Source organism: Littorina saxatilis, linkage group LG9 (assembly GCF_037325665.1).
Source record: "Littorina saxatilis isolate snail1 linkage group LG9, US_GU_Lsax_2.0, whole genome shotgun sequence".
Lineage (NCBI taxonomy): Eukaryota > Metazoa > Mollusca > Gastropoda > Littorinimorpha > Littorinidae > Littorina > Littorina saxatilis.
Window position 1 is genome coordinate 20,891,137 of NC_090253.1, and position 27,722 is coordinate 20,918,858.

General features: G+C 40.6%; 2 protein-coding genes across 3 annotated transcripts in view; one reads left to right on the forward strand and one right to left on the reverse strand.

Annotated features, from left to right (window-relative positions):
- Positions 1–1,880: 1,880 nt before the first annotated feature.
- LOC138975582 (protein N-terminal glutamine amidohydrolase-like) overlaps positions 1,881–27,722 on the forward strand; it is a 570,098-nt gene continuing 544,256 nt past the window's right edge. The window contains exons 1-6 of one of the 2 annotated variants that reach the window (XR_011458684.1): positions 1,881–2,417; positions 4,943–5,042; positions 5,676–5,729; positions 6,542–6,687; positions 8,571–8,695; positions 9,579–10,890. Coding sequence is in view for 1 of the 2 variants with exons in the window: in XM_070348306.1 (XP_070204407.1) it covers positions 2,329–2,417; positions 4,943–5,042; positions 5,676–5,729; positions 6,542–6,687; positions 8,571–8,695; positions 9,579–9,676 (612 nt within the window). In the remaining variant the exon portion in view is untranslated. Of the gene's footprint in view, positions 2,418–4,942; positions 5,043–5,675; positions 5,730–6,541; positions 6,688–8,570; positions 8,696–9,578; positions 11,921–27,722 lie in introns of those variants that run through there. The other variant, XM_070348306.1, reaches the window with a different exon arrangement.
- LOC138975573 (matrix metalloproteinase-17-like) overlaps positions 22,525–27,722 on the reverse strand; it is a 96,350-nt gene continuing 91,152 nt past the window's right edge. The window contains exons 9-11 of the mRNA XM_070348295.1: positions 25,109–25,250; positions 24,378–24,650; positions 22,525–23,642 (exon numbers count right to left, since the gene is read on the reverse strand). Of these exons, the coding sequence (XP_070204396.1) occupies positions 23,377–23,642; positions 24,378–24,650; positions 25,109–25,250 (681 nt within the window). The 3' untranslated portion in view covers positions 22,525–23,376. The remainder of the gene's footprint in view (positions 23,643–24,377; positions 24,651–25,108; positions 25,251–27,722) is intronic.

The window sequence follows — 27,722 nt, forward strand, 5'->3', positions numbered from 1 at the left end:
ATTTAATTGGTGTTTTAAACTCAATAATGGGGCATGCTGTGATGAGTAGAAGAATGTGTGCTTACGAGCAGAAAAAGCCCATCAAAGTCAAGAATCGTGTTTTTCTTTTTCTATTTTCACCTTGTAGCTTCATACAGACACTAAGCAACAGTCTAGTTCCACTTCCAGTGCAATATCTTGTACTTTAATTTTGACCATCTGTGTAACACTTTATTGACCCATGATCTGAGCTGTTCACATAGGTGTATGTGGCTATTAGTACTTATTAGTATAATAATAGTTAATACCCAATTCCAAACATGCACATGCATGTTTAAAATGAATACATCAAAAATTAGAACGCGGAAATGAATGTCATATGCAAGGGAAGTCACCCTTTAGCCTGTGTGACTATGCCCCATGCCACTTATACACACCAACGTGGTGTTTTGAAAGAAGCTAGCAGTAGCACACTTGATGAAAAGAGAGAGGGGTGAGGGGTGTATAGACTTTACATGATAAATTGATTTCGTAAAATTTTACTCATGCTAATACAGTAATAGTAATAACAACAATACTTGAGGCAAAACGAAACGAACAGTTCAAGAATTAATGTTGTTGTTCTTCTTCTTCCGTTTTGCAACCACGGTTATGAATGACCATTATTGTTGCATGTACACTAATGTTGTTTAATACACATAACTGGACGAGGAACTTTCCCAAGCTTTGTAGGTCTACACACTTGAAATTTTACTCAGTTATAATCGTAAGCACGTAGGCTGGCTTACGATTCTATGATCATGTTTCTCTAACCCACATATCCACCCCAGTCATGTGTGTGAGACCAGGGACCTTTTTACATTTAGTCAAGTTATGACTAAATGTTTTAACATCGAGGGGGGAATCGAGACGAGGGTCGTGGTGTGTGTGTGTGTGTGTGTGTGTGTGTGTGTGTGTGCGTTCGTGTAGAGCGATTCAGACCAAACTACTGGACCGATCTTTATGAAATTTGACATGAAAGTTCCTGGGTATGATATCCCCATACGTTTTTTTCATTTTTTTGATAAATGTCTTTGATGACGTCATATCCGGCTTTTCGTGAAAGTTGAGGCGGCACTGTCACGCCCTCATTTTTCAACCAAATTGGTTGAAATTTTGGTCAAGTATTGTTCGACGAAGCCCGGACTTCGGTATTGCATTTCAGCGTGGTGGCTTAAAAATTAATTAATGACTTTGGTCATTAAAAATCTGAAAATTGTAAAAAAAATATTTCTTTTATAAAACGATCCAAATTTACGTTCATCTTATTCTCCATCATTTGCTGATTCCAAAAACATATAAATATGTTATATTTGGATTAAAAACAAGCTCTGAAAATTAAATATATAAAAATTATTATCAAAATTAAATTGTCGAAATCAATTTAAAAACACTTTCATCTTATTCCTTGTCGGTTCCTGATTCCAAAAACATATAGATATGATATGTTTGGATTAAAAACACGCTCCGAAAGTTAAAACGAAGAGAGGTACAGAAAAGCGTGCTATCGTTCTCAGCGCAACTACTACCCCGCTCTTCTTGTCAATTTCACTGCCTTTGCCGTGAGCGGTGGACTGACGATGTTACGAGTATACGGTCTTGCTGCGTTGCATTGCGTTTAGTTTCATTCTGTGAGTTCGACAGCAACTTGACTAAATGTTGTATTTTCGCCTTACGCGACTTGTTAGGTTTATGGTGAGACTGAGTGTGACTGCAGGTCCAGTGTTCTTCAGTGGTTCATGCTATCTTCACTTCTTGTTAATTCCTTGTGAGCCTATTTCTCCTGCCTTCCATTTTCCTGACACCATAGAATTAAGCTGTGCATATTTTATTACTTTCTCAGTGTTTGCGCCGTACCTTTTATTTCGTTGTAATCATCCTGTGCTCTAAAACAGACGTTGACTGATATCAGCTTTGTTTTCTCTGAGGGACAGCAGCCATCTTTTACGTTTTCTCAAATTGTTCGAGTTTGATTTGATCCATTTGGCAAATAGAGCCACGTGAAGATAAGTATCTTGTTTGTCCACTTTAAAGTTTGGTGTTTCTAGTGAATGTTGCGTTTTTACTACACAAAGCATACACATTCATGTTAATACAACGATCTATACACATGCCATCCTTGCTTTGTTTCACTTGCAGGCATGTAAATGATATTTATCTTCATTTGGAACAGTACAAACTGAAGAGGTTCGTTTTGAGAACAACTTTGCATGGGCTCAGTGTGGCAACTGAAAATATATAACAAAGATGCATGGCTCGTATTTCATGGACTGTTGACTACAGACAGGCCGCCAAATCCATACCAACAAAATGAATGCAATTCTGGAAGTCTCAGCAATGTCAGCGACCTCCTCTGTCTTTCCTAAACAGGACCAGTGTGTTTACACTTCACAATACTGGTAGGTTGTCCGACATGTTTTGTCCAGGCAGCTGCGTGTGTGTGTGACCCACCCTGTTTAATAATTTATTTCTCCATGCCCTATTCATGTAAAAATTATTATTTCTTTCAAAATAACTGTTTTCATGGTTTGAATAACATTGATAGATCAAGAACATGAGGGGAAAGACATACATGTAATGATGTATGCAGACACAAGTAGGCACACTCAAAGATAAAGAAACATGTAAACACAGCTTTACACACAGTGACACACACACACGCATGCACGCACCCACACATGCACCCATGCACCCACACATGCACCCATGCACAAACAATCATGCAGCTATAGGTATGACATTGACATCAGCAGTGCTTCGGCCAAGATAAACTCCCGACTAAATGCTTCCCTGCCAATAGACGATTTTCGGAAATATTATAAATCTGTCGGGTGTGTATGTGTTGTGGAAGAGTGAACACCCTTGGGTATCCTATGACAAACATTGGAGAGCTAAATCACTAGTGAGGGGTGTGTCGGAAACATATATATATGCTCCTGTCCAATACACATGTTTGTCAGAGGAAACGAAATGGTATATTCACTCTTTCACAACCTATACAAACCTGACAGAGTTATTTTTGAAATTCATCGATTTCAAGAGGTACAAGTACTTATCAACAACAACAACAACACACACACACACAAAAGAAAAAGAGGTACACTTATCTGGAAGAAGAAAAGCATGTCAAGTTCTTGCAAGTGAAGCAGATTTGTGTTGCAATTCGATAGATTTTACCACAAAATTTGATTTATTCAAAAATACACTGAGTATGTTCCAACTAATTACAAATATATCCCTTGAATGAGAACCGAAAGACATTGCGATGTTGAGCACATTTCTAAGTCAAAGTACTAGGGTTTTTTTCATCACAAATTGAACTCCCTGAGTGACATAAAGGGTCTAAAGTTTGATCAGCTGTGTATATATCTATATATACGACTTGTGTCTGTGTGTGTGTCTGTGTGTGTGTCTGTGTATCTGTGTCTTCGCGATGCACGGCCAAAGTTCTCGATGGATCTGCTTCAAATTTGGTGGGCTTATTCAGAGAGACCCCGGACACAACCTCATCGATGAGATATTTCAACACGTGCTCTCAGCGCGCAGCGCTGAACCGATTTTGGTTCCACCTCAGCTACCCGGGCCCCCATACCGACACACCAAAGCCGCTACACCACATCACAACGCCAAAGTTCTCGCTGGATCTTTTTCAAATTTGGACACCGTATTCAGCTACACCCCGGACACAATATCATCGATGAGATATTTCAACACGTGCTCTCAGTGCGCAGCGCTGAACTGATTTTGGTTTTTGTGTTCATTTCACCATTATAAGTAACTCTTCCTTATCTTCTCCAGTGTTTGGCGTTTATCTCCCTTCCTTCGTGTGGCTTTCCCGTTTGTAAGTTACTATTACTATTTTTAGAATGTCACTGCGCTGTCCACTGCGCTGTCCACAACGCTTCCCTTGCACCCGTAAGTTGTTCTTACTGTCAAAGTGAAAAGGTCGAATCAATTTATAGCCACGCGAAAAATACACTCTCACCTATCTCTATATATTTATAGATACAGATATGCATATATATATATACGGCTTCTCTGTGTGTGTGTGTGTTTGTGTGTGTGTGGGCAAAAACCTGTGTATTGTAGAGTTCTGTTTGTGATGTGGTCTAGCGGCTTTTGTCTGTCTGTATGTTCTGGCATTTGAGAAGCCACAGCAGATAATATAGGGCTAAGAAATAAGCTCTAAAATTCTCAATCCCGTTTGACAGGACTTCGCCTTCAAAGGTGATTGTGGTGAACCGCCACGCTGTCTGTCTCTGTCTTGCGATTCACCCCGGCGAAGCCGGGTATTCCTCTAGTATATATATATACTTTGGAGAGGAGAGGGATAGTCCGTATGGAGTTTATGTGAGCATGAGATAATTAAGGCCACATGTTCACAGACATGCAGACATTTTCTTCTTCTTCAGTTCCATGCATGGCCCTATAGTCAGAGGAATTTTCTACCATTGTAGGAGGATCTGAAGCATAAACAAAAATACACAAGTACAATGTACACACACAGTGACAGACATATAATAACATTTTGCAAAACACTTTTACAGAGAATTTTGAAGTTATAGTCTCAGCGGAACCAAATGTGAAGTCAGACTCAGACATAGAGTGAGAGAGAATGAAAACATATATAAGTGAATGGTTGTTTAGCTTAGTTTTGATAAGAATATATTTATAATTTAAAAGACCCCCCAATTTAAGACTTCCTCCCTTTTAAGACCCTGTTTTCTTAGACTTTCTTTTCATAACCTCTGTAAATTTACCCCCATTTTAAGACTCCCTCCTTTTTAAGACCTGACTTTCTCAGATTTTTGGAGGTCTTAAAAGGGGGGGTTCCACTGTATGTTGTATGTGTGTTTGTTTGTCTGTTTGCAATGTTCGTTCTGTGTTTTAATCTTCCCTGCTATTTGTTCCATGAAACTGGCAGCGAGGAGAATGTGTGGAAGCTGTGTGACCATGTGAAAAGACACTATCCAGAGGAGCTGAAGACATTTTATGTTCTTTTCATCTCAAATCAAGAGAAAAAGGTAACATTTATAGGCCTAGAACTTGCACATGATAGAGATTAACAGACAGACGTGCAGACACACGCATGCACATGCACATGCACACACACACACACATACACCCACCCACACACACATACATACACAAGTAAAAGCCAATCAGCAACCAAAAACACATGTACACACATGCACGCACACACGCAGCATGCACGCACACACATTCACACACACACACGCACACACGCATGCACGCACACACACACACACACAAAGTCATGCTTACAAAGGAATTCATGCTTTGTCACACACACACACACACACACACGCATTTATTGTATGCATTTGATTTAGGCATTTAGATTTACACATCTCTTTGTACATGCTTGAAAGGCTTTAACCACTACACTCGCTTGTTTGTTAATAAACCTTGCTTTTTTCTCTCTTTTTTGTTTTTTTGATGAAGCTTAAACCGCTGACTGTTCTTTTTTTGTTGTTGTTATGCAGAGCTTTGCTTTTGGGGAACTATATTTTTGACAATCTGTTTACAATGTAATGAATACAAACAGCTGCTAACTTTAAATACTAATCAAATTTTCAAAATAATTTGACAAATGTATAAATACTATGTTATTTCTATTATTTTGTCACATCTAGATTCCTCTCTGGCATCAAAAATCTAGTAAACGTGAAGACAGACTGGTTATCTGGGTAAGTCTACAGTATATATATTTGGTTGCTTGTGTGTGTTTGTGTGTGTGTGTGCGCGAGCGTGTGTGTGTGTGTGTGTGTGTGTGTGAGAGTTGTCGTTGTGCATGTCATTGAAAAAGCAAGGATATCACTCTGTCACAACCTGTACAAAGCAAGGATATCACTCCATCACAACCTGTACAAAGCAAGGATATCACTCTGTCACAACCTGTACAAAGCAAGGATATCACTCTGTCACAACCTGTACAAAGCAAGGATATCACTCTGTCACAACCTGTACAAAGCAAGGATATCACTCTGTCACAACCTGTACAAAGCAAGGATATCACTTTGTCATAACCTGTACAAAGCAAGGATATCACTCTGTCACAACCCGTACAAAGCAAGGATATCACTCTGTCACAACCCGTACAAAGCAAGGATATCACTCTGTCACAACCTGTACAAAGCAAGGATATCACTCTGTCATAACCTGTACAAAGCAAGGATATCACTCTGTCACAACCTGTACAAAGCCGACAGAGTTTCAAATCATTTCCCAACATTGTCTATTCTGAGCCATAAATTAGCTGTTTTGAGTAGGTTTTGTAACAAATATTTTGAAAACTAAATTGAAAAGCTTTGTAAATAAAAACAACTTAAATTCCGTGCCACCTCTGCCCTTAGTGCTGAGGTTTCTCCATGTGACTCGGCAGGATGTTCTTTGTCACTTTAACTCTTTTTCCTTTCCTTTGTCTAATATATATATATGTCTAATCTTGTGTTACATTACCGATACCATTGAAACATCTATTGGTTTGTCTTTGTTGCAGGACTACCATGTGGTTCTGATGCACCAGTGTGAGAAGGGCACCTTGATCTATGACCTTGACACTGAGCTGCCCTTTCCGTGTCTGCTGGACAAGTACATCACTTTTGCCATCAGAGACGACAGGTTGCTGAAACCGGATTTCAGGAGGTAAGCATTCCTGAAGAGCTGAGACTGAAACGATGTGTAGATTCTTGAATTTAAATGATGACTTAACATATGCAAAGCGTTACCTCATAGTCACGATCTTCTTCTTCTTCTTCAGCGTTCCTAGGGTCACAATCTAAAGTCTCTCTGTCTCATCTTCTCTTCCACCCAGGCGATGTCAAATCTTCTTCTTCAGCGTTTGATGACGGTTGTGTCTAAATCTGTTGCCCCGTGATGTTGACAAAGTGGGCTGTCAGTCTGAGGTCCTGGGTGCTGCTTCACAGCTTGGTGTCTGGCGTTGTCCCCGTGGTGTTGACAAAGTGGGCTGTCAGTCTGAGGTCCTGGGTGCTGCTTCACAGCTTGGTGTCTGGCGTTGTCCCCGTGGTGTTGACAAAGTGGGCTGTCAGTCTGAGGTCCTGGGTGCTGCCCAACATCTTGTTGTCTGGCGTTGTCCCCGTGGTGTTGACAAAGTGGGCTGTCAGTCTGAGGTCCTGGGTGCTGCCCCACAGCTTGGTGTCTGGCGTTGTCCCCGTGGTGTTGACAAAGTGGGCTGTCAGTCTGAGGTCCTGGGTGCTGCCCCACAGCTTGGTGTCTGGCGTTGTCCCCGTGGTGTTGACAAAGTGGGCTGTCAGTCTGAGGTCCTGGGTGCTGCCCCACAGCTTGGTGTCTGGCGTTGTCCCCGTGGTGTTGACAAAGTGGGCTGTCAGTCTGAGGTCCTGGGTGCTGCCCCACAGCTTAGTGTCTGGCGTTGTCCCCGTGGTGTTGACAAAGTGGGCTGTCAGTCTGAGGTCCTGGGTGCTGCCCCACAGCTTGGTGTCTGGCGTTGTCCCCGTGGTGTTGACAAAGTGGGCTGTCAGTCTGAGGCCCTGGGTGCTGCCCCACAGCTTGGTGTCTGGCGTTGTCCCCGTGATGTTGACAAAGTGGGCTGTCAGTCTGAGGTCCTGGGTGCTGCCCCACAGCTTGGTGTCTGGCGTTGTCCCCGTGGTGTTGACAAAGTGGGCTGTCAGTCTGAGGTCCTGGGTGCTGTCCCACAGCTTGGTGTCTGGCGTTGTCCCCGTGGTGTTGACAAAGTGGGCTGTCAGTCTGAGGTCCTGGGTGCTGCCCCACAGCTTGGTGTCTGGCGTTGTCCCCGTGGTGTTGACAAAGTGGGCTGTCAGTCTGAGGTCCTGGGTGCTGCCCCACAGCTTGGTGTCTGGCGTTGTCCCCGTGATGTTGACAAAGTGGGCTGTCAGTCTGAGGTCCAGGGTGCTGCCCCACAGCTTGGTGTCTGGCGTTGTCCCCGTGGTGTTGACAAAGTGGGCTGTCAGTCTGAGGTCCTGGGTGCTGCTCCACAGCTTGGTGTCTGGCGTTGTCCCCGTGGTGTTGACAAAGTGGGCTGTCAGTCTGAGGTCCTGGGTGCTGCCCCACAGCTTGGTGTCTGGCGTTGTCCCCGTGGTGTTGACAAAGTGGGATGTCAGTCTGAGGTCCTGGGTGCTGCCCCACAGCCTGGTGTCTGGCGTTGTCCCCGTGGGTCAGACGTGTTCTCTGTCACTGCAGTGGAGTCGGCAGGTCTACAGGAAGGGCTGTGGTGTCTGGTCCGCCTCTCCACAGTCGCACAGGGCTGATTGTTTGATGCCAATCTATTTTAGGTGGCTGTTCAGTCCGCAGTGGCCTGTCCGGAGGCGGAAGACAATGGTCCGCTCGTGACGAGTGAGCTGATGGAGGGCATCTTCATGTGGATTGTATACATTGTTTTTCTTTGTCAAATGTCAAATCAATTGGATTCAGTCTAGTGGTTAGATAAAAATTACAATGCATTCTTTCTCAAGCTCAGAATTTGCAGGGAATGTAAAATCAACAGGATTCAGTTTGTTGATTAGATGAATGTTTCCTTTCATCTTGTGCAGGCTGTTTCGAGTGGTCCCAGGGGATGTGTACCTCAATACCTTCGCCTCGGACCGTTCCCACATGTTGAAGGAGGATGGTTCTTGGATGGCCACGCCTCCATCTTATCCCTGCATACAGACACAAGGTGAAACATCTTTCCTACTTCGCAAGTGATCCGGCTATATGTTTTGTAAACTGGTAGAATCGAACATACCCTGGTGTCACCTCTCGAAAACTACCACCTTCCAACAACCACCACCCCAAAGGATCCCAACAAGTTTGTTTTCTGTGTAATTCACCTTTCCATAGCTACCTACCTATCTATAAAACCAGTTTTGAATGGTCCCTTGGGTGGTCGTCATGGACAGGTTTTACAGTACAGTGGACCCCCCTTCCCCCTTAAAAAAATTGGAGATTTAAAAGGAAGGAATCATAAAACCTAGGTAGATTTACAGATGTTATAATTTTGTTTTACAATTACAAAGACTTCAAAAGTCGTTAGAATGAGGTCCCACTGTATGATCTTTTTAGTTGAGGTACCAAGTGTCGTAATATTTTTATGCGCAGTTTAGTTTATGCAGAATCAATGTCAAATTATAAACTTCAAACGCATTTGTTTAGGTGTGTGCCTGTGTGCAATTTACAAAGTTATCTATAAGTAGCTACTGCACTGTCATGAATTTGACTGCCTTGTCATTGTCTACCAATAGTCTCCTGTCCGCCCAGCCGACCTTCCCGTTGACCCTGCTTGTGACCTCGATGTTTGATGCCCCCGCAAGGGGCACGGTACTCTCTACGCACCCAAAACCTCAAAGAGAGATAACTGGCGGAAACCTTCCTATTGTAGTCTCCTGTCCGCCCAGCCGACCTTCCCCTTGACCCTGCTTGTGACCTCGATGTTTGATGCCCCCGCAAGGGGCACGGTACTCTGTAAGCACCCAAAACCTCAAAGAGATAACTGGCGGAAACCTTCCTATTGTTCAGTATTGCAAACCACTAACAGCTTTGAACTCTTCGTTCTGTTTCAGCTTACCAGAACAATCTTGCTGACTTCATTTCCATGAAGGAGAATGGAGGAGTGGGCTCCGTACTTACACCCTCCCAGCTACTGCAGATATTCTCCTAGCACAGGTCCACAGCGCAGTCATCAAGGTCTCTTAGTAAAATGGTTCAGGAGGGAAGAACTCTCTGGGAGAAGTAGTGCCTGCCCAGGTCCACAGCGCAGTGATCAACGCCACATCTTTGTCAACTGTTGGGCAACTGACTTAGAAAGGGAGAACACTCTGCTGGGAGAAATTGTGCCTGCTCCTGTCCACTGCTAGCACAGTCTTTGCAAGTCTCATCTTTGTGAACTTGTTGGGCAACATGGATTGAGGAAGGAAAAACACTGGAAGAAATTGCGCCAGCTTAGTAAAACGGTCAAAAGTGTGGCTTTGCTTCATTCTACTGCTGCCTCCCGTTTATGCCAGTCTGTTTTGTGGTGTTGACTGCTGTCCATTGGTTCTGAGACAACAGTGTATACAGTTGACGGGCGCAGTGGCAAGACGTCGGCCTACTAATCGGGAGGTCGTGAGTTCGAATCCCGGTCACTGCTGCCTGGTGGGTTAAGAGTGGAGATTTTTCCGATCTCCCAGGTCAACTTATGTGCAGACCTGCTAGTGACTTAACCCCCTTCGTGTGTACACGCAAGCACAAGACCAAGTGCACACAGAAAAGATCCTGTAATCCATGTCAGAGTTCGATGGGTTATAAAAACACAAAAATACCCAGCATGCCTCCCCCGAAGTCGGCGTATGCTGCCTGAATGGCGGGGTAAAAACGGTCATACACGTAAAAATCCACTGGTGCTAAAAACATGAGTGAACGTGGGAGTCTAAGCCAATGAACAAAGAAGAAGAAGAAGTATACAGTGTTGGCGATAAATTGCGGCTGATTTATTGTATGTGCTCCCTTAGCTGTATTTGATTGTGCTGGTGAACTGGTGTCATGGGATTGTGGGGAGTTTGTTTCTCTGTGCCGTGTGGCATGTCCAAGGTTTGTTGTATTAAGGCCAGAAAATGTACATATCTTCGTGTGCAAAGTATTCTGTAAGACTGTTGTGCACATGAAAGATTTCATATTTATAGGTAGACATGAAACACTGGTGCTGGCTGCCAGGTGTATGGGCCACACCTTAAACTGTTCATGCAGAATCCTTCAAAGACAACTCTAGGTGGCTGCCCTGTGAAAGAAACTCAGTTCATGATCATATGAGCACCTATAGGACTTTAGAACTGACAGGATCTTGATGTACAGTGTTCTAGATGATCGAACGTGTAGCAAAGACCTGTACGCATACGTGTAGATATTGCGTCACACGTGACTCACTTTTGTCTCCAGTGTTCCAAATCATACGTTGTTTTGCTCCCACCAAGACTGCTGATCTTGGCAAACGCGTGACGTAAAAACTAGATTTGATGACTTTGCCCGTACACGTGCTGAAAAGTTCCACATCTAGATCTATGTATTGTCTTTCTTTCCAACAGTGTTATTGTTCTTTGACAAGTTTTTTCACTTGTTTATATGGCTCAAATATTGTACGGTCTGTACATGTGTGTGTGTTTTGAGGTTACACCTGCTGAAGAAGTGTCATTGTTACTTTTGTTGTGCATTCACTGTTTTGTTGGGCCCATGATTTCATCATTGTTGTCATATCATGATCACTACAGTCTCACCTGTCCATGAATGCTACTGACACACTCACACAGTCGCTTGTAGTCGTAAGGGTCGCACAGCAATTGGTGCTTTCATGCTTCTCAATGCTTTTACTTTCCCCGTCCCTGAATTGGGACAGGAACCTGTTTTATCTTTTCTTTTTTTAAAAGCACAAATCCTGACAACAGCTGCAAGCACTTGACAGTTCAAATATGAATACATAACTAATTAAATACATTGTTATAAAAAGAATAAAAACACACAAAAAACACGCACGAAACAAAAAACACACATTCGTACATAAAAAAAGGGGCATATTAAAATTAAACAGTTAGCCATTAGACTGTAAGAGAGTACTTATGCCTGTTGACATTTTGTTCATTTTCTTTTTTCTTGTGCCTGTGCATTTGATAATTAAAGGCACAGTAAGCCTCCCGTAAACCATCACAGAGCTCCCCGAGCGTCTAAATACAGTACAAGCATACTTCCATTTGAACGCTCACCGAACGGGAACATCCTGGCTGCTTTCTGTCGAGCGTGAGACATTTTCAAAGAATTTATTTTCGTAGACTTGTTCGTTAACAACAACGGCGCCTCGTTTTTGCGCTAGACCTAACTTTTAAAATCTAAATAATAAATTGACAGCTTGTTACACAAACATTCTTTAATCATAAAAGAATTGGTTTTTCATCAAGACAAGATCAGAACAATTCGAAGTTGTGAAAGTTTTAAAAAAAGAAAAGCCCGGAAGCAGGGTCACGCAAGGGTCGTAGCAGACGAAGGTTTATCAGTGCAAATCGCCGTTCCTCTCAACAGTCAAAAGCCATCGCTAGAGTTCTTGTGAACCACAGCCGTTGTTTCGTGCATAAAAAACGTGCTATTGTAGATAAGCTCACATCGAGTCGCATTCATGACTAACTGACGACTGCATTGTGAAAAAGGAAAACTGGATCACACGGGTTCACGATGGCTCAGGGGTAAGATAAACCACGCAAAAATAAATTCTTTGAAAATTGTTCGCTCTTTACGGAGGGCACCTAGGATGTTCTCAATTGGTGAGTGTTTAAATGAAAGGGTGTTTGTACTGTGTGTAAAAGCCTGACCGTATCTGTGATGGTTTACGGGAGGCTTACTCTGCCTTTAAGGTGCCTGTGGTCTTTTGGGGGTGATCATTTTCTTATTTCAGATACCTGTGGCATTTTGTTGTCATTTCAAAGTGTCATGCGCCTGTAGTGTTACATGGTCATTTCCTAATTTTAAATGCCTGTAGCTTCTTTTTCTGTGGTCATTTCATGTCAAATGACTGGTATTTTCTGGTCATTTTCCTAATTTGTGTGGTCATTTTCTGTTTCATCTGTTGTAGTCTGTGCTGTATTTTGTTTTTTGTATAAACTGTGAGTAACAATTCACCTCTCTCTCTCTCTCTCTCTCTCTCTCTCTCTCTCTCTCTCTCTCTCCTGCATACAGACAAAGTGTAACATGATGGTTGTATGTGCAGACTTTATTATGGCAGTGGCAGGCATGACAACATGTACTGAATACAAAGCTCATTTGTACCACCAAAAGCACATCATCTAGGCCTCTGTACAGATAGCAAAACTCAAATAACTAAGCTCTTTACCTGAAAGCACAAAGTACTACATCTCTTCCGCCACAAGCATACCAAGAAAAGAAAGTAGAAAACGAAATGACAAAGCAGTTAATTAATTTTCCACAAGCATACCAGAAAAGAAAAAGAAAAAGACAAAGCACTTGATTAGTTATTCACAGGCACTTGAAACCAGTTACTGAAATGTTCATGAACTGTTTAAGTTTGGTGTACTCTCAGTCAAAGTAAGTTCTTTTGAGTACCCATGAATATACAAATCAGACTAAAAGGTTTTGTTTGAAGCAGAACAAAACCCACTGCATACAGAGTCATAGACCCAGGATATTGCAATTTTACTGACAAAAATCCCCACCCCCTTGTTTGTCAGCTTTGAAAAAAAAACAAAAAAAAACCGTACTTTCCGGGTGACAAGGCGCTTCGTTATCTAAGACGCACCCCCTTCTTTTTAAAAAAAATTGTAATCCAGTCACCTATTGGACACAGGGGGCCGATAGGGCGCACCAAAATGACCCAGTTTTTGCCATGAGAGGTGGTTCCCCTGTCATATCTGAGAGAGGAAACACTTCCTGCATCGGGGTCAGTGACCGGTCAGTGACCGACTTTAACTGAGTGAAAATATGTGTGCTCTGTGTGTGCGGCCAGATCAAAGGCATTGTGATAGCTGGGTGGCCTTGTTAAAAGACACGACCTTCTTCCCAGGGGTCAATGACCCAGTTTTTGCCATGAGAGGTGGTTCCCCTGTCATATCTGAGAGAGGAAACACTTCCTGCATCGGGGTCAGTGACCGAGTTTAACAGAGTGGAAATCTGTGTGTGCGGCCAGATCAAAGGCAGGGCAGTACCTAGTAGCTGAAACATGCATTATCACAAGTTGTTTGACTGGTACTCAAGCGGTCTCTTTGATTTCTTTCGTATTTCATACACGGAGTAGGCGCTTCGTTATACAAGACGCAGGGGTCGAACTCGAGGAAAAAAGTCGCGCCTTATGACCCGGAAAGTACGGTAATGCATAATACATTTAGGGCAAAACACAATCACCCTTATCCAGAAAAGCAAAATTCCTTTCTGACTGTAAGAACAGCATGCATCATGTTTAATTACTTTACATTCATTGACAAGGCAATATCGCTTAGTCTGACCTACCCTGTAAAGAATTTCTTCTTCTTTTGTTATATTTTTTTTTAATCTTCTTCATTCCTCTTCAAAAGTCAACCCAACATTTTTTTCTTTCTCTTCCAAAATCAACCAAAGCAGCGAAACTAACAAATACAATCACTTACAATTTTACAAATATCACTCACTAAAGGCTTCTAAAATTATATTACCCAAAAACTTCTATGCAAATGCGCTGGTACCACACCTTCCCTATTAATTACTCACAAAAGCTCATTCAGATCATTCAGTGGCTAGTGCAGAATACTTCTGTATTCATTGCTCTCCTTATGAATGATTGTCGTTTTCACACACAAAACTCATTATGTAATTACTGTAATCATTACTTTTGCTGCTCTAAAATCTATGGGACCAACAATTAGCAGAAGCAACCAGTGGACACTCAGTAAAAAGCAAGGCAAGCTACCACAGGGTATTATGGTATCACTAAAACAAAGCAACAACTAGAAGCCTGGAATGATGGAATTATAGATTAGTAAACCAGAGGGAGAGAGAGAGAAAAAGAGAGAGAGAAAAAGAGAGAGAGGGAGGGTGTTGGGCAGAGAGAGACAAACAGACAGACAGACAAACAGAGAGAGAGACAAACAGAGAGAGAGACAAACAGACAGACAGACAGATCGAGAGTTCCTGGGCAAGGATGATGATAGCAGCTTTGTAAAGTTCTTTCATTTCTTCTCCTTTTTTCTGCCTCGATTCACCCACCCTCATGCTATGAGATGTTCAGAGAAAACAAAACAAAAAACAGCAGTTTCCAACTCTAGCTGTACACTGACATTCCAGTTACTTCCACCATTTTTCATTATGTAATCTCTCTGTGTCCCCCACTGTGATAATAAAGTGAATGAAGTGAACGATGTATTATCTTTTGCGTCAACTGTGCAGCAAAAATGAAATACCAAATCATAATTTAAAATGGTACAGCCTCCCCAAAGACATTCAGGGAGAAAAAACACTGTTTAAATGGTGCACCCCAAATAAATTCACAGCAAATCAAAAAAAGAAGAAAAAGAACAGAACAGCAGAAACAGTCAGTAATTACTTGACGACTCAAAGTGACACAATCTGATTATCATACAACATATACAAAAGTCAAAGGCAAGCAGTACCCTTTTTCAGCAAGGACACGCTTAAATATCAACACAACTTTCTTAAAAATGCGCCGCTACACAGACAAACCTCCTGCTGTTTCTAGTTGTATTAACACCTTCACAGTCTTCAGTCATTTGCGTATCAGCTAAAATACAGCGAGTATCAAAAGCAAAAAATACAGTCTTAGCAAATGTGATATGAAAGCAACAGTGTAAATCTTTATTTTGAGCAACAAAGCCAAAAAGAGAGACACAACGTGGGGCAGGTATCTTGACAAACACAAAGGATATACGAACATATCAGCTTGTTCCTTAAAAAGTGGGGATCCACATATACCTAATGGGACCGTCTATTATGCATGGCTCTGTACATACAAAGTCTCAAGTGGCAAGGCAAGACGTTGATATTTAAACAAAAAAGTAAGTCAATAAACCCCAAACTTTCAAAGACCAAAGCTCAGATCAAATGCCCCAAAACTTTACTCAGACAATATTTCAACTGCCTTTACAAAGTCAAACGAATTACATTAGCTATTCCTTCTAAACGAATAACATTTTTGCTAGACTTATATTTTCATAAAATTAAGCACCTGCAGCAACCTTCACTCCAACCCACAACAATAAAAACATCAACTTTTGTAACAAAACTTCAAAGATAAAATTATGAACACACTATAAACTGGAGATGGGATGGAATAATGCTTTAAATGCATGTTCGTTGAGTTACTCAGTTTAATTCAGTATCACTGACGTTGAAGTCACTCAGATAAAATTACTTTTAACAGCTTTTCTCTTCCGGAAGTCTGTATATAGCACAAGCTGGTAAGATATTAGGCAACCTGTAGTAAGACTAGATTATGCTCTGTACAAGGAACGTACGGTCTGTACAAACGCAGCTTATTTACAGAATCTCATAAGTAAATACAACAATTAAGACTCAGTGAGGTGATGGTACATATCATTAGCTCACAACCTGCTTCATTTGAACACATTTAGATTATTCCAAGGATCAGTGTATTAGAAGTCATTACATCAGTCCACAAAGCAGTACCTGTCTACTTTAATTAAACCAGCATTCCTTTAACCCCTTCACTGCCACAGTATAACAGCATTATCCAAACGGTCTATGGGAAAGAAATGTGTTTAGAACCCCTACAAGTACTTGGACAGTGGTTACCTCCCATTTAGTTTTCAGAAATGTCCTGAAATGTTGTTGACACAAATCCCACGTATGAGATACGGTTATGGGCGTAGGACAAACCGAAAATGACCACGTATTACATACGGGGTGGGCAGTGAAGGGGTTAAAAACGTTGACAACAGTTTCCTTCTGTTTTTGTTTTGTTTGTTTTGTTTTTGAAAATTCATCCTAACCTCACAAAGAACAATATTTACGGTATAATTCGCTCATCATGATTGATTTTTTTTACCTCGATATATAGGTATCATTGATATATAAGACAATCACATCAGCAATCATCACACAACACCATTGTATCGCATTCAGTGTGATTGTTTCCGTCCCTTGATTATTGTATATAGCTTTGGGGCGGGGATGTAGCTCAATCGGTAGCGCGCTGGATTTGTATCCAGTTGGCCGCTGTCAGCGTGAGTTCGTCCCCACGTTCGGCGAGAGATTTATTTCTCAGAGTCAACTTTGTGTGCAGACTCTCCTCGGTGTCCGAACACCCCCGTGTGTACACGCAAGCACAAGACCAAGTGCGCACGAAAAAGATCCTGTAATCCATGTCAGAGTTCGGTGGGTTAATAGAAACACGAAAATACCCAGCATGCTTCCTCCGAAAACGGCGTATGGCGGGGTAAAAAACGTTCATACACGTAAAATTCCACTCGTGCAAAAAAACACGAGTGTACATGGGAGTTTCAGCCCACGAACGCAGAAGAAGAAGAAGTATATAGCTCTGCTTAACAGCTGTATTTATCTCTAACTCTAAAGTGACTAATGACGGACTGAATAAATTGGCCTATTTGAAGCTTTTCCTCAGCAGCAGGAAGGAAAGAGACAATGCGTTATGTCCTACAGGCTAAATTATTTCGCCTCTTAAAGACAAGATATGGGTTATATGATTCGAGTTTTACGCCCTCACGGCTTTTGACGAGATACACAAGTGTATGCGTGTTTAGGTGGCATTGGTTAAAATAATATGTTAAAATCTTATACTTCACTTAAAATTACCTGACCAGGAATGGAAATAGCTAGAGCATCCTATAAAAACTGGTTAAAATAAAATAAACATTTAAAAAGAATGCAAGCAATCATAAGAATATTGTTCTATAAGGTAAACAAAGCAAATCTACAAAATCTATCCATACAAACTAATTGACCTGCATCCAAAATGTCACAAGATGGACTTTTGGTGCAAGGGGTGGGCTTCTAGCTAAATTGCTGCTACAAAAAGTTGATGCAGAACAATAAATCTTTTTTTTTAAAGATAACAAATACGCTAGTAAATATAGCATGCATGGTGGTTCTTGCAATAATTACCATGAAACATGTTGTGTGAAACTGTCTGCATTAACTAAAAAATGAGTTTGGTCACATTGTTCCCATGCTTCAAAACTATCTGTACAAAGTTGTTCATTAAATCCACTTGGAAATGAGAATAGGTTGTGATGAATCCATACTGATGTTAATAAAAATGAATCATATGTTTCTAATGATGATTCTTTCACATTTTTCTCGGATCAAAGCTTTACCCCATGTTTGCCCAACCCGATAGTTGTAAGGCACAGTGTCAGGCTTTGATCATCTCCACGTGTACTACTCTAAAAAAAGTTAAGGATCACTTTGCAGCAGAACTAGCAACAAAGGAACGAGAAAGTTTCCTGTAGCTCACGACGCGTCACTTTACTTGTACTGGAAAAATAACTTATTACAAAGGTCTTCATCTTGAATACGTACTTTCCCCTGTAACCTGAAATGACCACCGAAGGTCGGCTATAGATGTTCCTGTCAGATTTCCCATCTTTGAGCTTTTAAAATCTATTTGCTTTCTTTTTCTCTTTCTTGATAGACATACATTGAGTGTATCATTTGTGTACAACACAAAATGGTTGCATTATGATAATTCTTGACACCTATCATTTTGAGCTAATAAAAAAAAGCATACTTTGTGAACTCATGCAGTTACAAATGATGAAATACTGCACAGAAAGTATACGATCTGATGTTAATGATACTGGAAAACACAGGTTGCACTGATTCCCTTGAAGTAAACTTGGCCAAGCATCACTGTATAAAAGCTGACCTGATGTGTATTATGAAAAGTGAAAATTGTGATTGAAACATCAATATGAATCTCATATCACATATACAATTCATTAATCAACTACCAATCCTAATGGTATCATGCATTGTTGTGATGAAAACTGTTACAGAAGACTATGTGTGGGTAAAAATCCCCAAAAGCATTAGGTTGAAGCAATAATGAATGAAAGAAAGTAAAGTAATTTACTCTGAAAGGCACTGAATTTTAAATCGCCTAAACAATTAAGGGACCTTGATTAAGATAAAATATAACAAAAATGTGCAGATCTTTTATCCAGTCATCAAATTAGGCTTCATCATTACAATAGCAGGTATTCAGCAAAGTTTAACTTCCCCCTTCAACTCAACCTCATACTCCTAGCTCCTTTTTCAACTCCTTTAAAGACTCATTGAGCTTTCTTTCGTTCTTTATTTGGTGTTTAACGTCGTTTTCAACCGTTCAAGGTTATATCGCGACAGGGAAAGGGGGGAGGGGAATGGGATAGAGCCACTTGTTAATTGTTTCTTGTTCACAAAAGCACTAATAAAAAAATTGCTCCAGGGGCTTGCAACGTAGTACAAATTATATATGACCTTACTGGGAGAATGCAAGTTTCCAGTACAAAGGACTTAACATTTCTTACATACTGCTTGACTAAAATCTTTACAAACATTGACTATATTCTATACAAGAAACACTTAACAAGGGTAAAATGAGAAACAGAATCCGTTAGTCGCCTCTTACGATATGCTGGGGAGCATCGGGTAAATTCTTCCCCCTAACCCGCGGGGGCACTGATCGAGCTGGGATATATAAGGCGCCTATATACGCATATACACTGCGGAAGATTTTCAAACTGCTCTGGCAACAGTCGGACATCACTCTCAAGCTTTCTTTAAATATCTTTCGGCAGCGGAGGGCAAGTTATCAAGTATAGACACACGTGTCTCATTATTCTCTACGTTAGTACACACCTAAAATGTTTCCGTGACATCTGAGTAAAAGACTGTTGGCCTAAAAAGTCTTGAATCGGGAAAGGATGGCCACCACTGCGCACACAAACAAATGGTTTATGTGGCTTTTAAGCATATACGAACACAGAACACACATTTACTCTTTGATGTAAGCACCTAAGACTATAATGCAAAATAATGACCACACAGGAAGAAATACACTACAAAGGTACACATATACACAGTAATTAAGTCACGCAATTTATCTACAAATCAATAAAAACTTTCATTTTTGACACTCGGATTACCAGCGTGTATATATGACACTGAGCTTATATGTTGCTCAGTACAGATAGGAACACACCAAAATCACATTACATCGCTCACATCACACAAACCAGATATTACACAAACTGCACCAGTACTGAAGAAAGTCGGAGAGTATTGGCAATATCTTTAGAAATCACATGCACAGTCTGATAACTCATGAGTATTTCATGTTTGTATCACTTTATCTAAGCAATGAGTTAATGAGCAGAAATAATGACTATGAATTTCATGGTGAAAAATCTCAACTTGGCTAGACTGAGTATTATCTTGGCAAAATACTTGAAGCAATATTATACCAACATATAATACCAAAATACTGATGATGCAAATATAAGATTAACAGATATACCAAAATGTACAAGCAAAAAGTAAAAAGCTTACAAAAAGCTTAGTACAATGTACTGCTTTCATATCTTCATCAAGCAAAAATGTGACACTTACAGGTTGATAAATTAATTGTTATACTAGAAACAGAAACTTATTTCTATCCCACGACTGGTGGAATAAGGCAGTAAACATTAAATAAGTTTAAATCGCATGCTACACAAAAAGCATCATATGTGCTCTAATGTTTGAGGTATGCAGTGAGGACTTCTGTACGCATGCAGTTCTGCAGGATTAAGGAAAATAATAATCCTCATCTAAAGCGATTTCTTGTGTCAGTTCTGATTCTCTTTAAATTCAAAGTTCACAAGAGCACATTTTCATGACCAAGAAAAGGAGCAAAGTCTCAGAGACATAGTTATTCACATATAAGTAGCAAACATTCACAATAACACATGACATACACTCAAAGAGTCAAACATGTATGTGCACAATATTTTACAAAGTCACTCCTCAAGACAATTATACATGAGAAAGATGGTGCACACCAAGGCAAAAACAACATTACATTTACATCCAGCTAAAAGTATAAATTAAAGACACAGAATAAAGATTAATTACACAGTATTCTTGAAACCTACTGGCTCATTATTACCACCACACAGCAATTTGAATAATCCCGAAATTTGCGACTTCAAATATTCAAATTTCAATTTTTTACACAATGATGGTTCTTCAGACAATTCTACATATTTCAATCCTCGACCCATATGTACTGAGGGTGCATCGACTGTCTGAATAGTGTGCAGTCTTACAAAACAGACATTTTTTGAAAGTTTAAAATCACAAAGATAAGGATTTCAAACTAATGCGGTCACGATATTTCTTATCAATCAAAAATCGTACACATCTTCTGCCTACCATAGCATAAATACTTGACTAGAAAATGTTCTCGCCGTCTACCATAGCACAAACATTGCACAGCATGCAATTCTCTCTCCAAAAATCCTTCTGATCAAAAAGAAAATGCAACACCTACATGGTAAGTTGAAGCAGTCTGTTCTTGATTTCATCGATATAATCATAAAGGGGAGCATATCTCGTACGTTACTCCCCCGTATCGTTATTTCCCCGTCTCAATACTCCCCCGGCTTGTTACTAACCCTAACCCTAACCCTAAGGGGGAGTAACGAGCCAGGGGAGTAACGAGCTGATCCCATCATAAAGCATTCCACTATGCATTTTTTTTAGATTCACCATGCACGGTTGCAGATGAACACAAATTTTGCATTTCCACTTTCAGCAAAATATGCAAAGTCTGTGCTATTTTCTCTGGTATGAAAGTTCCTGGCACATATAACCATCAAAGGAGCCTTCGTTTCCAAAACACCTCAAATCAATAAATTAATAAAGGATCATCTTACATAAGCTTTCCCAGAGAATGTCTTGCTATTTCATCAAATTGTTTTCATCCGCCAAGTCATATATTTTTTAACACTGACCTATCACTGGCATGTTTTTTAATGCAAACGTTCATGCTCTCCCTTCTTTTTGAAATGCTGAGGATCGAATTCTTTACATATTATGTCCATCTTGTCAATAATGTCAAAAACTGTGTTCATCACAAAAATCTAATAACAATCTGAGTCATTGGGAGGTGGGTGGTTTTTTTGAAGTGAGATCATATAAAAAAAAGATGACTCGACGCCTTTATGAGTGTGTTAATTCATGATCAAACCGATCACTGAAACCAACACATTGTTCCAACAATGAATGCAATATTGCACAGACAGTCTTTCTCTCCTTTATTTTGTGAGCTTATTTGTCACTTCATTATTTTTCTTTTTTTTTCTTGGATTATCTTCATGAAAATAGAAAGTACAGAAACCTTTGAATACAGGATGAAACACAATACAATGTGAAACTGATCAATATACACAAATGTCATGTTTGTTTAATTACACTGTAATGCTGATGTCTTGCGATTACAATTAACTCCTGTAAAACGTATATATACTCATAAAATATTAATACAAAACCCAGAAATTACATCATTAAGTGGGACTTGACTGTAAAAAAAAAAGAGTATACTATTAGTTAAATGATAGGTTACAAATTCAATGATCTTTGTGTATTTAAAGATCAATGATGAACGATATTCTACACATGCAGTCACAGACGACTTTTCACCTGAAGCACATTTTCGGCAAAACTTATCTACTGGGAAAAAGCATTTTAAGGTGCAAGCGTGTTACACCAGGGGCCAGTTTCATAAGCCAGAAACACAGTCGACCAACTGCAGTTGTCCGAGAGAACCACAGTAATCCGACGTTATCGGGTTTCACGAACAAAATTTCAGTCGGCCGACTGCGGGTCGTCTCACCGGAAGTCGGCCAAACACGGTGATGCTCTCCCCCCAACACTGTGTTCGGCTTACTGCGGTAAACCGAAAATAAATGTAATTATCCGCACAGTCAATGGCAGAATGCTCACACTTTTTTGGATTGTGAGCCAAACCTTGTGATTGTTCTTCGAAATGTATCTATCATGACGCAGTAATCCAGGAGACAAGTCAGGGTTATGTCTTGAAGACGTCACATTATGGCGTAAGAGGGTTAGACGTCACGCGAAGGAATTACTGAAAGTCTCGGTCATTGTTATTTTGAGCTGGCCGAGACTTGTTTTTTCTTCGAAATCGGCCATTTTTACGTGCGAATGAGCAAACGGAAGTGGTAATGTTGCTAAATTTAGCCCTCGACTTGGCCATTCGGATTACTGTACAGTCGGTCGACTGCGGTTGTCCGCGGGTGACGGTGATTCGCTCATGAAACGCGCTTTTCGGTGACCCGGCGATCAACCACAGTCCATCGACTGGGCAGTCGATCGACTGTCAGTCGGTTCACTGCTATCTTATGAAACTGGCCCCAGGTCTCAAAAATAGACAATGAACAGAAGCAAAGCAACATTGACAACCGGTCAATGTATTGGAAACTTTTTCACTATTTCTTGAACTTCACGCATGTCAGATTTCTTCAAGACAGTCTACATCATTTAGTGCATTACTAATTACAAAAAAAAACCACCACAATTTCCATTCTCCAATGGAAAAAAGTAAAAGCCTTTTAACCTAGACTCATCTACATGAAATATATATGTACTGTATACATTTATGTAAAATGAACCTAGCTAGCATCATATAATTCGGTCAAGGAGTAAAGGACAATTTTTCATGTGCTGTGACTTTATGTAAAAAAAAAAGTGTGAGATTTACAGTGAAATCTACACTGTACATAAAAAAAGTTTTGTTTGTTATAAATTTTCTGATTATCTACCAATCAACGGAAGCAAATATACAACAAAATCTGTCTTTTTAATTCCTCATTATGGTTACACACGCCAGCTACCACGGCCTATACAATGAGCTATTAATAGAGACAGACAGCAGAGCCACAGAGCTACAAGAGGCTGTGAAGCACTTGATGGTTTGGGAGCCTTGTCCAAGTCCTTGCGTTGTTGGGCTGGTTGCCGCTGCTTGTGTGCGTCCGAGCACTTCAGCCAGTCCTGGGCGATGATGCGTGGGAACGAAGGATCTACACGCATTTTGAGGTCGTAGAACTTCCAGTAGGCACGATCTTTAAAGAAGTATGTTTTACCTGAAAGAAAAAATAAAGCAGCGTTAGTCCTATGGCGCATAGGAACAATACGTTTTTCGTCTACATCCCTGCTGGACTGAACAAAACTAAAACTGAACAAAATGCTTACTTTTACAAACTGAATTGACAAAATGCAGGTGAGCGGTTACAATGTTTTTAGTCTGGCAAGTACAGCATTTCTTCTTCTTCTTCTTCGTTCATGGGCTTGGACTCACACGTTCACTCATGTTTTTAGCACGAGTGGATTTTTACGTATATGACCGTTTTTACCCCGCCATTCAGGCAGCATACGCCGATTTCGGGGGAGGCATGCTGGGTATTTTCGTGTTTCTATAACCCATCGAACTCTGACATGGATTGCAGGATATCTTTTCCGTGCGCACTTGATCTTGTGCTTGCGTGTACACACGAAGGGGGTTAAGTCACTAGTAGGTCTGCACATAAGTTGACCTGGGAAATTGGAAAAATCTCCACTCTTAACCCACCAGGCGGCAGCGACCGGGATTCGAACTCACGACCTCCCGATTAGGAGGCCGACGTCTTACCACCACGCCACTGCGCCCGTCGTACAGCATTTCCAATCTCTGTATGTCTGTGCTATATATAGGGCCTTACATTCTGTTTGTGGCCAATGAAATTTCTGTACAACTAAAGCAGCTACATGTACTTGTCTGACAAAAGCCACAACTCCGGAAATAATTTGTTGAAATGTTGTCAGCTGGCCAGAACACTCACCATCCCAGTACTGGAAAGCTGCATCAAGGGGCACAGGCACACCTCTCCAGATGGACATATCCCTGGGGTAGTCGTATTCCACGTAGGTGTTGTTCTCATCCAGCTTCCAGTACATGTCGCCCGACACCAGGTACGTGCGCTTGTTGAATCCCCAGGTGAACACTGTGTCGATGCGCTTGACGTCTGCTGGGATGCCGAATTCCATGATGGGCCGGCCTTCTTTGGGGAAGCCGCTGACCAGGCGGTTGGCGTTGTAAACCCAGTATCGGTCACCTGAAGACGGAAAGAACGGCTGAATTATTAAGAAAATCTGGCAACTTTTTTCTGTGACTTTTTTTCTAAGGGAATTCTGTCACTATTCACCCGGCATTATTATCTAAGTATGGCTGCATTATTATGAAAATCTGGCACATTTTCTGCAACCTTCTTTCTCAGGGAAATCTGTAATTAATATTCAGCTGGCATTATTATTCAAATAGAAAACTAGAAAGCAGGCATACATCTGGTGTCTTTTTTTTTTTTAGCCTACCTTCTTTTGAGGAAGCATTTAAATGGATTTTCTAAAAATAAATAAACATCAGACAAACAGAAGCAAATGAAGGCGGAAAGAATAAAACTAAACAGTTAAACTAAACCTCAAAATGAGAGAGAGAGGGCTTGGGAGACAGACAGACAGACAGAGGCACAATTAAATTTAACATGAAATACATGTTCATGATTACACAACTTACCAATGAAGAAGATGATTCGCTTATCGCCGGGTCTCTCCAGGACGGCGTCAATCTTGCTAATGTTGGATGGCAGCCCGTACCAGAACGTGTGGATGTGAACAGGGTCTTCCAGAAGGTTGCGAGAGTCCAGCCTCCAAAACCACTGGGGAAAAAATCAAGTAAAACTTGTTTAAAATTAAAGGCTAAATTCCTCTCTTTTACAAATTAACACCTTTAAAAAAAACAAGTCGCGTAAGGCGAAAATACAATATTTAGTCAAGTAGCTGTCGAACTCACAGAATGAAACTGAACGCAATGCCATTTTTCAGCAAGACCGTATACTCGTAGCATCGTCAGTCCACCGCTCATGGCAAAGGCAGTGAAATTGACAAGAAGAGCGGGGTAGTAGTTGCGCTAAGAAGGATAGCACGCTTTTCTGTACCTCTCTTTGTTTTAACTTTCTGAGCGTGTTTTTAATCCAAACATATCATATCTATATGTTTTTGGAATCAGGAACCGACAAGGAATAAGATGAAAGTGTTTTTAAATTGATTTGGACAATTTAATTTTGATAATAATTTTTATATATTTAATTTTCAGAGCTTGTTTTTAATCCGAATATAACATATTTATATGTTTTTGGAATCAGCAAATGATGGAGAATAAGATAAACGTAAATTTGGATCGTTTTATAAATTTTTATTTTTTTTTACAATTTTCAGATTTTTAATGACCAAAGTCATAAATTAATTTTTAAGCCACCAAGCTGAAATGCAATACCGAAGTCCGGGCTTCGTCGAAGATTACTTGACCAAAATTTCAACCAATTTGGTTGAAAAATGAGGGGCGTGACAGTGCCGCCTCAACTTTCACGAAAAGCCGGATATGACGTCATCAAAGACATTTATCAAAAAAATGAAAAAAACGTTCGGGGATTTCATACCCAGGAACTCTCATGTCAAATTTCATAAAGATCGGTCCAGTAGTTTAGTCTGAATCGCTCTACACACACACACAGACACACAGACGCACGCACATACACCACGACCCTCGTTTCGATTCCCCCTCGATGTTAAAATATTTAGTCAAAACTTGACTAAATATAAAAAGGAAAAAGGACTCTCGTGGATGAAAGTCGCTTGTTCATTTCAATGCTTGTTATTCTCTCAGGTGCCAGGAGATTGGTTCCAGATAACTCTCACTTACTCCATTACGCATGTCGTATGCATTTAGAGCGCTTACTTCCCTTTGGTTATTGAACACCTTTTAAATTACATGTAAGTCAAGTATTCACACCTTTACAATTAAGTCAAGTCTTGAGATGCCCTTCCTTGGAACTCATTATTTTTTCCTAACCCTTTATAACCCTTACACTGGTGCAATTCTGTAACATATTTTACATAGCCACTGGTGAATTAACAGAGAGAAAAATAAAGAACAAGAAGAGCAAACGCTCGATCGAGTCACTTTCGCAGTTCTGAATATTATATGAGGCATCAGATGGACAGGAAGAAATTGCTATTCACAACACAATACAGATGTAAATAATTTGATGTAAAGAATAATCCTATAAAGTTTGAATCAAATCCGATGAATAGTTTCAGAGATATGATATTTCAATTTTTTTCCTTCAAGACATACCTGTGACCTTGAAAAAGGTCAAAGGTCACCAAAGCAGACGTCAAAGTGTAGAGGTCACTGGGAGTCACGTTCACATAAAATTTGAGCCCGGTCACTTTTATAGTTTCCGAGAAAAGCCCAACGTTAAGTTGTGTGTTGCCGAACAGAAAAGGCTAGTTATCTCCCTTGTTTTTCTGATAACGTTCGTAAAAGGCTACAGATGTAAATACTTTGATGTAAAGAATAATCCTACAAAGTTTCAATCACATCCGATGAACTTTGTCAAAGATATAAAATGTCTAATTTTTCCTTTGACGCTGACCTGTGACCTTGAAAAAGGTCAAAGGTCAACGAAACCATCGTTAAAGTGTAGAGGTCATTGGAGGTCACGACTAAACAAAATATGAGCCCGATCGCTTTGATAGTTTCCGAGAAAAGTCCAACGTTAAGGTGGTGTCTACGGCCGGCCGGCCGGACGGCCGGCCGGACGGCCGGCCGGACAGACTAACACTGACCGATTACATAGAGTCACTTTTTCTCAAGTGACTCAAAAACGGTCATAGGTTTTCGCATCCATGGGAGGTAATCGGAACCGACCAAACAGACTGAGCCAGTAGCGCGACATATGTCGTGACAACCAGGTGACAGTATATGTAAAGTAGCACGACATATGTCGCGACAACCAGCCTAAGGGTTAAGACAAATCTATCTTTGTCTTTCTGTTTTGGTGTTGGCTTGAATGTACATTAGGCCAAAAAAAAATAGGTCTGTTTACGGTAACATAGGCCAAAAAAATAGGGTCGGTAGGTCGGGATTTTTTTTATTTTTTTTTTTCCCCAAAAAACCATATTTTTACGTTATTTTGCGGTTTGTTTGTTTGTTTTTTTTTTTCCCAAATGCCAAAAAAAAGTCTAGGGTCGCGCGAAAAAAATAGGGTCGGTCGGGTTACCGTAAACAGACTATTTTTTTTGGGGGGGGGCCTTAAAAGCACATTAAATACTTGTTGCACTGGAAC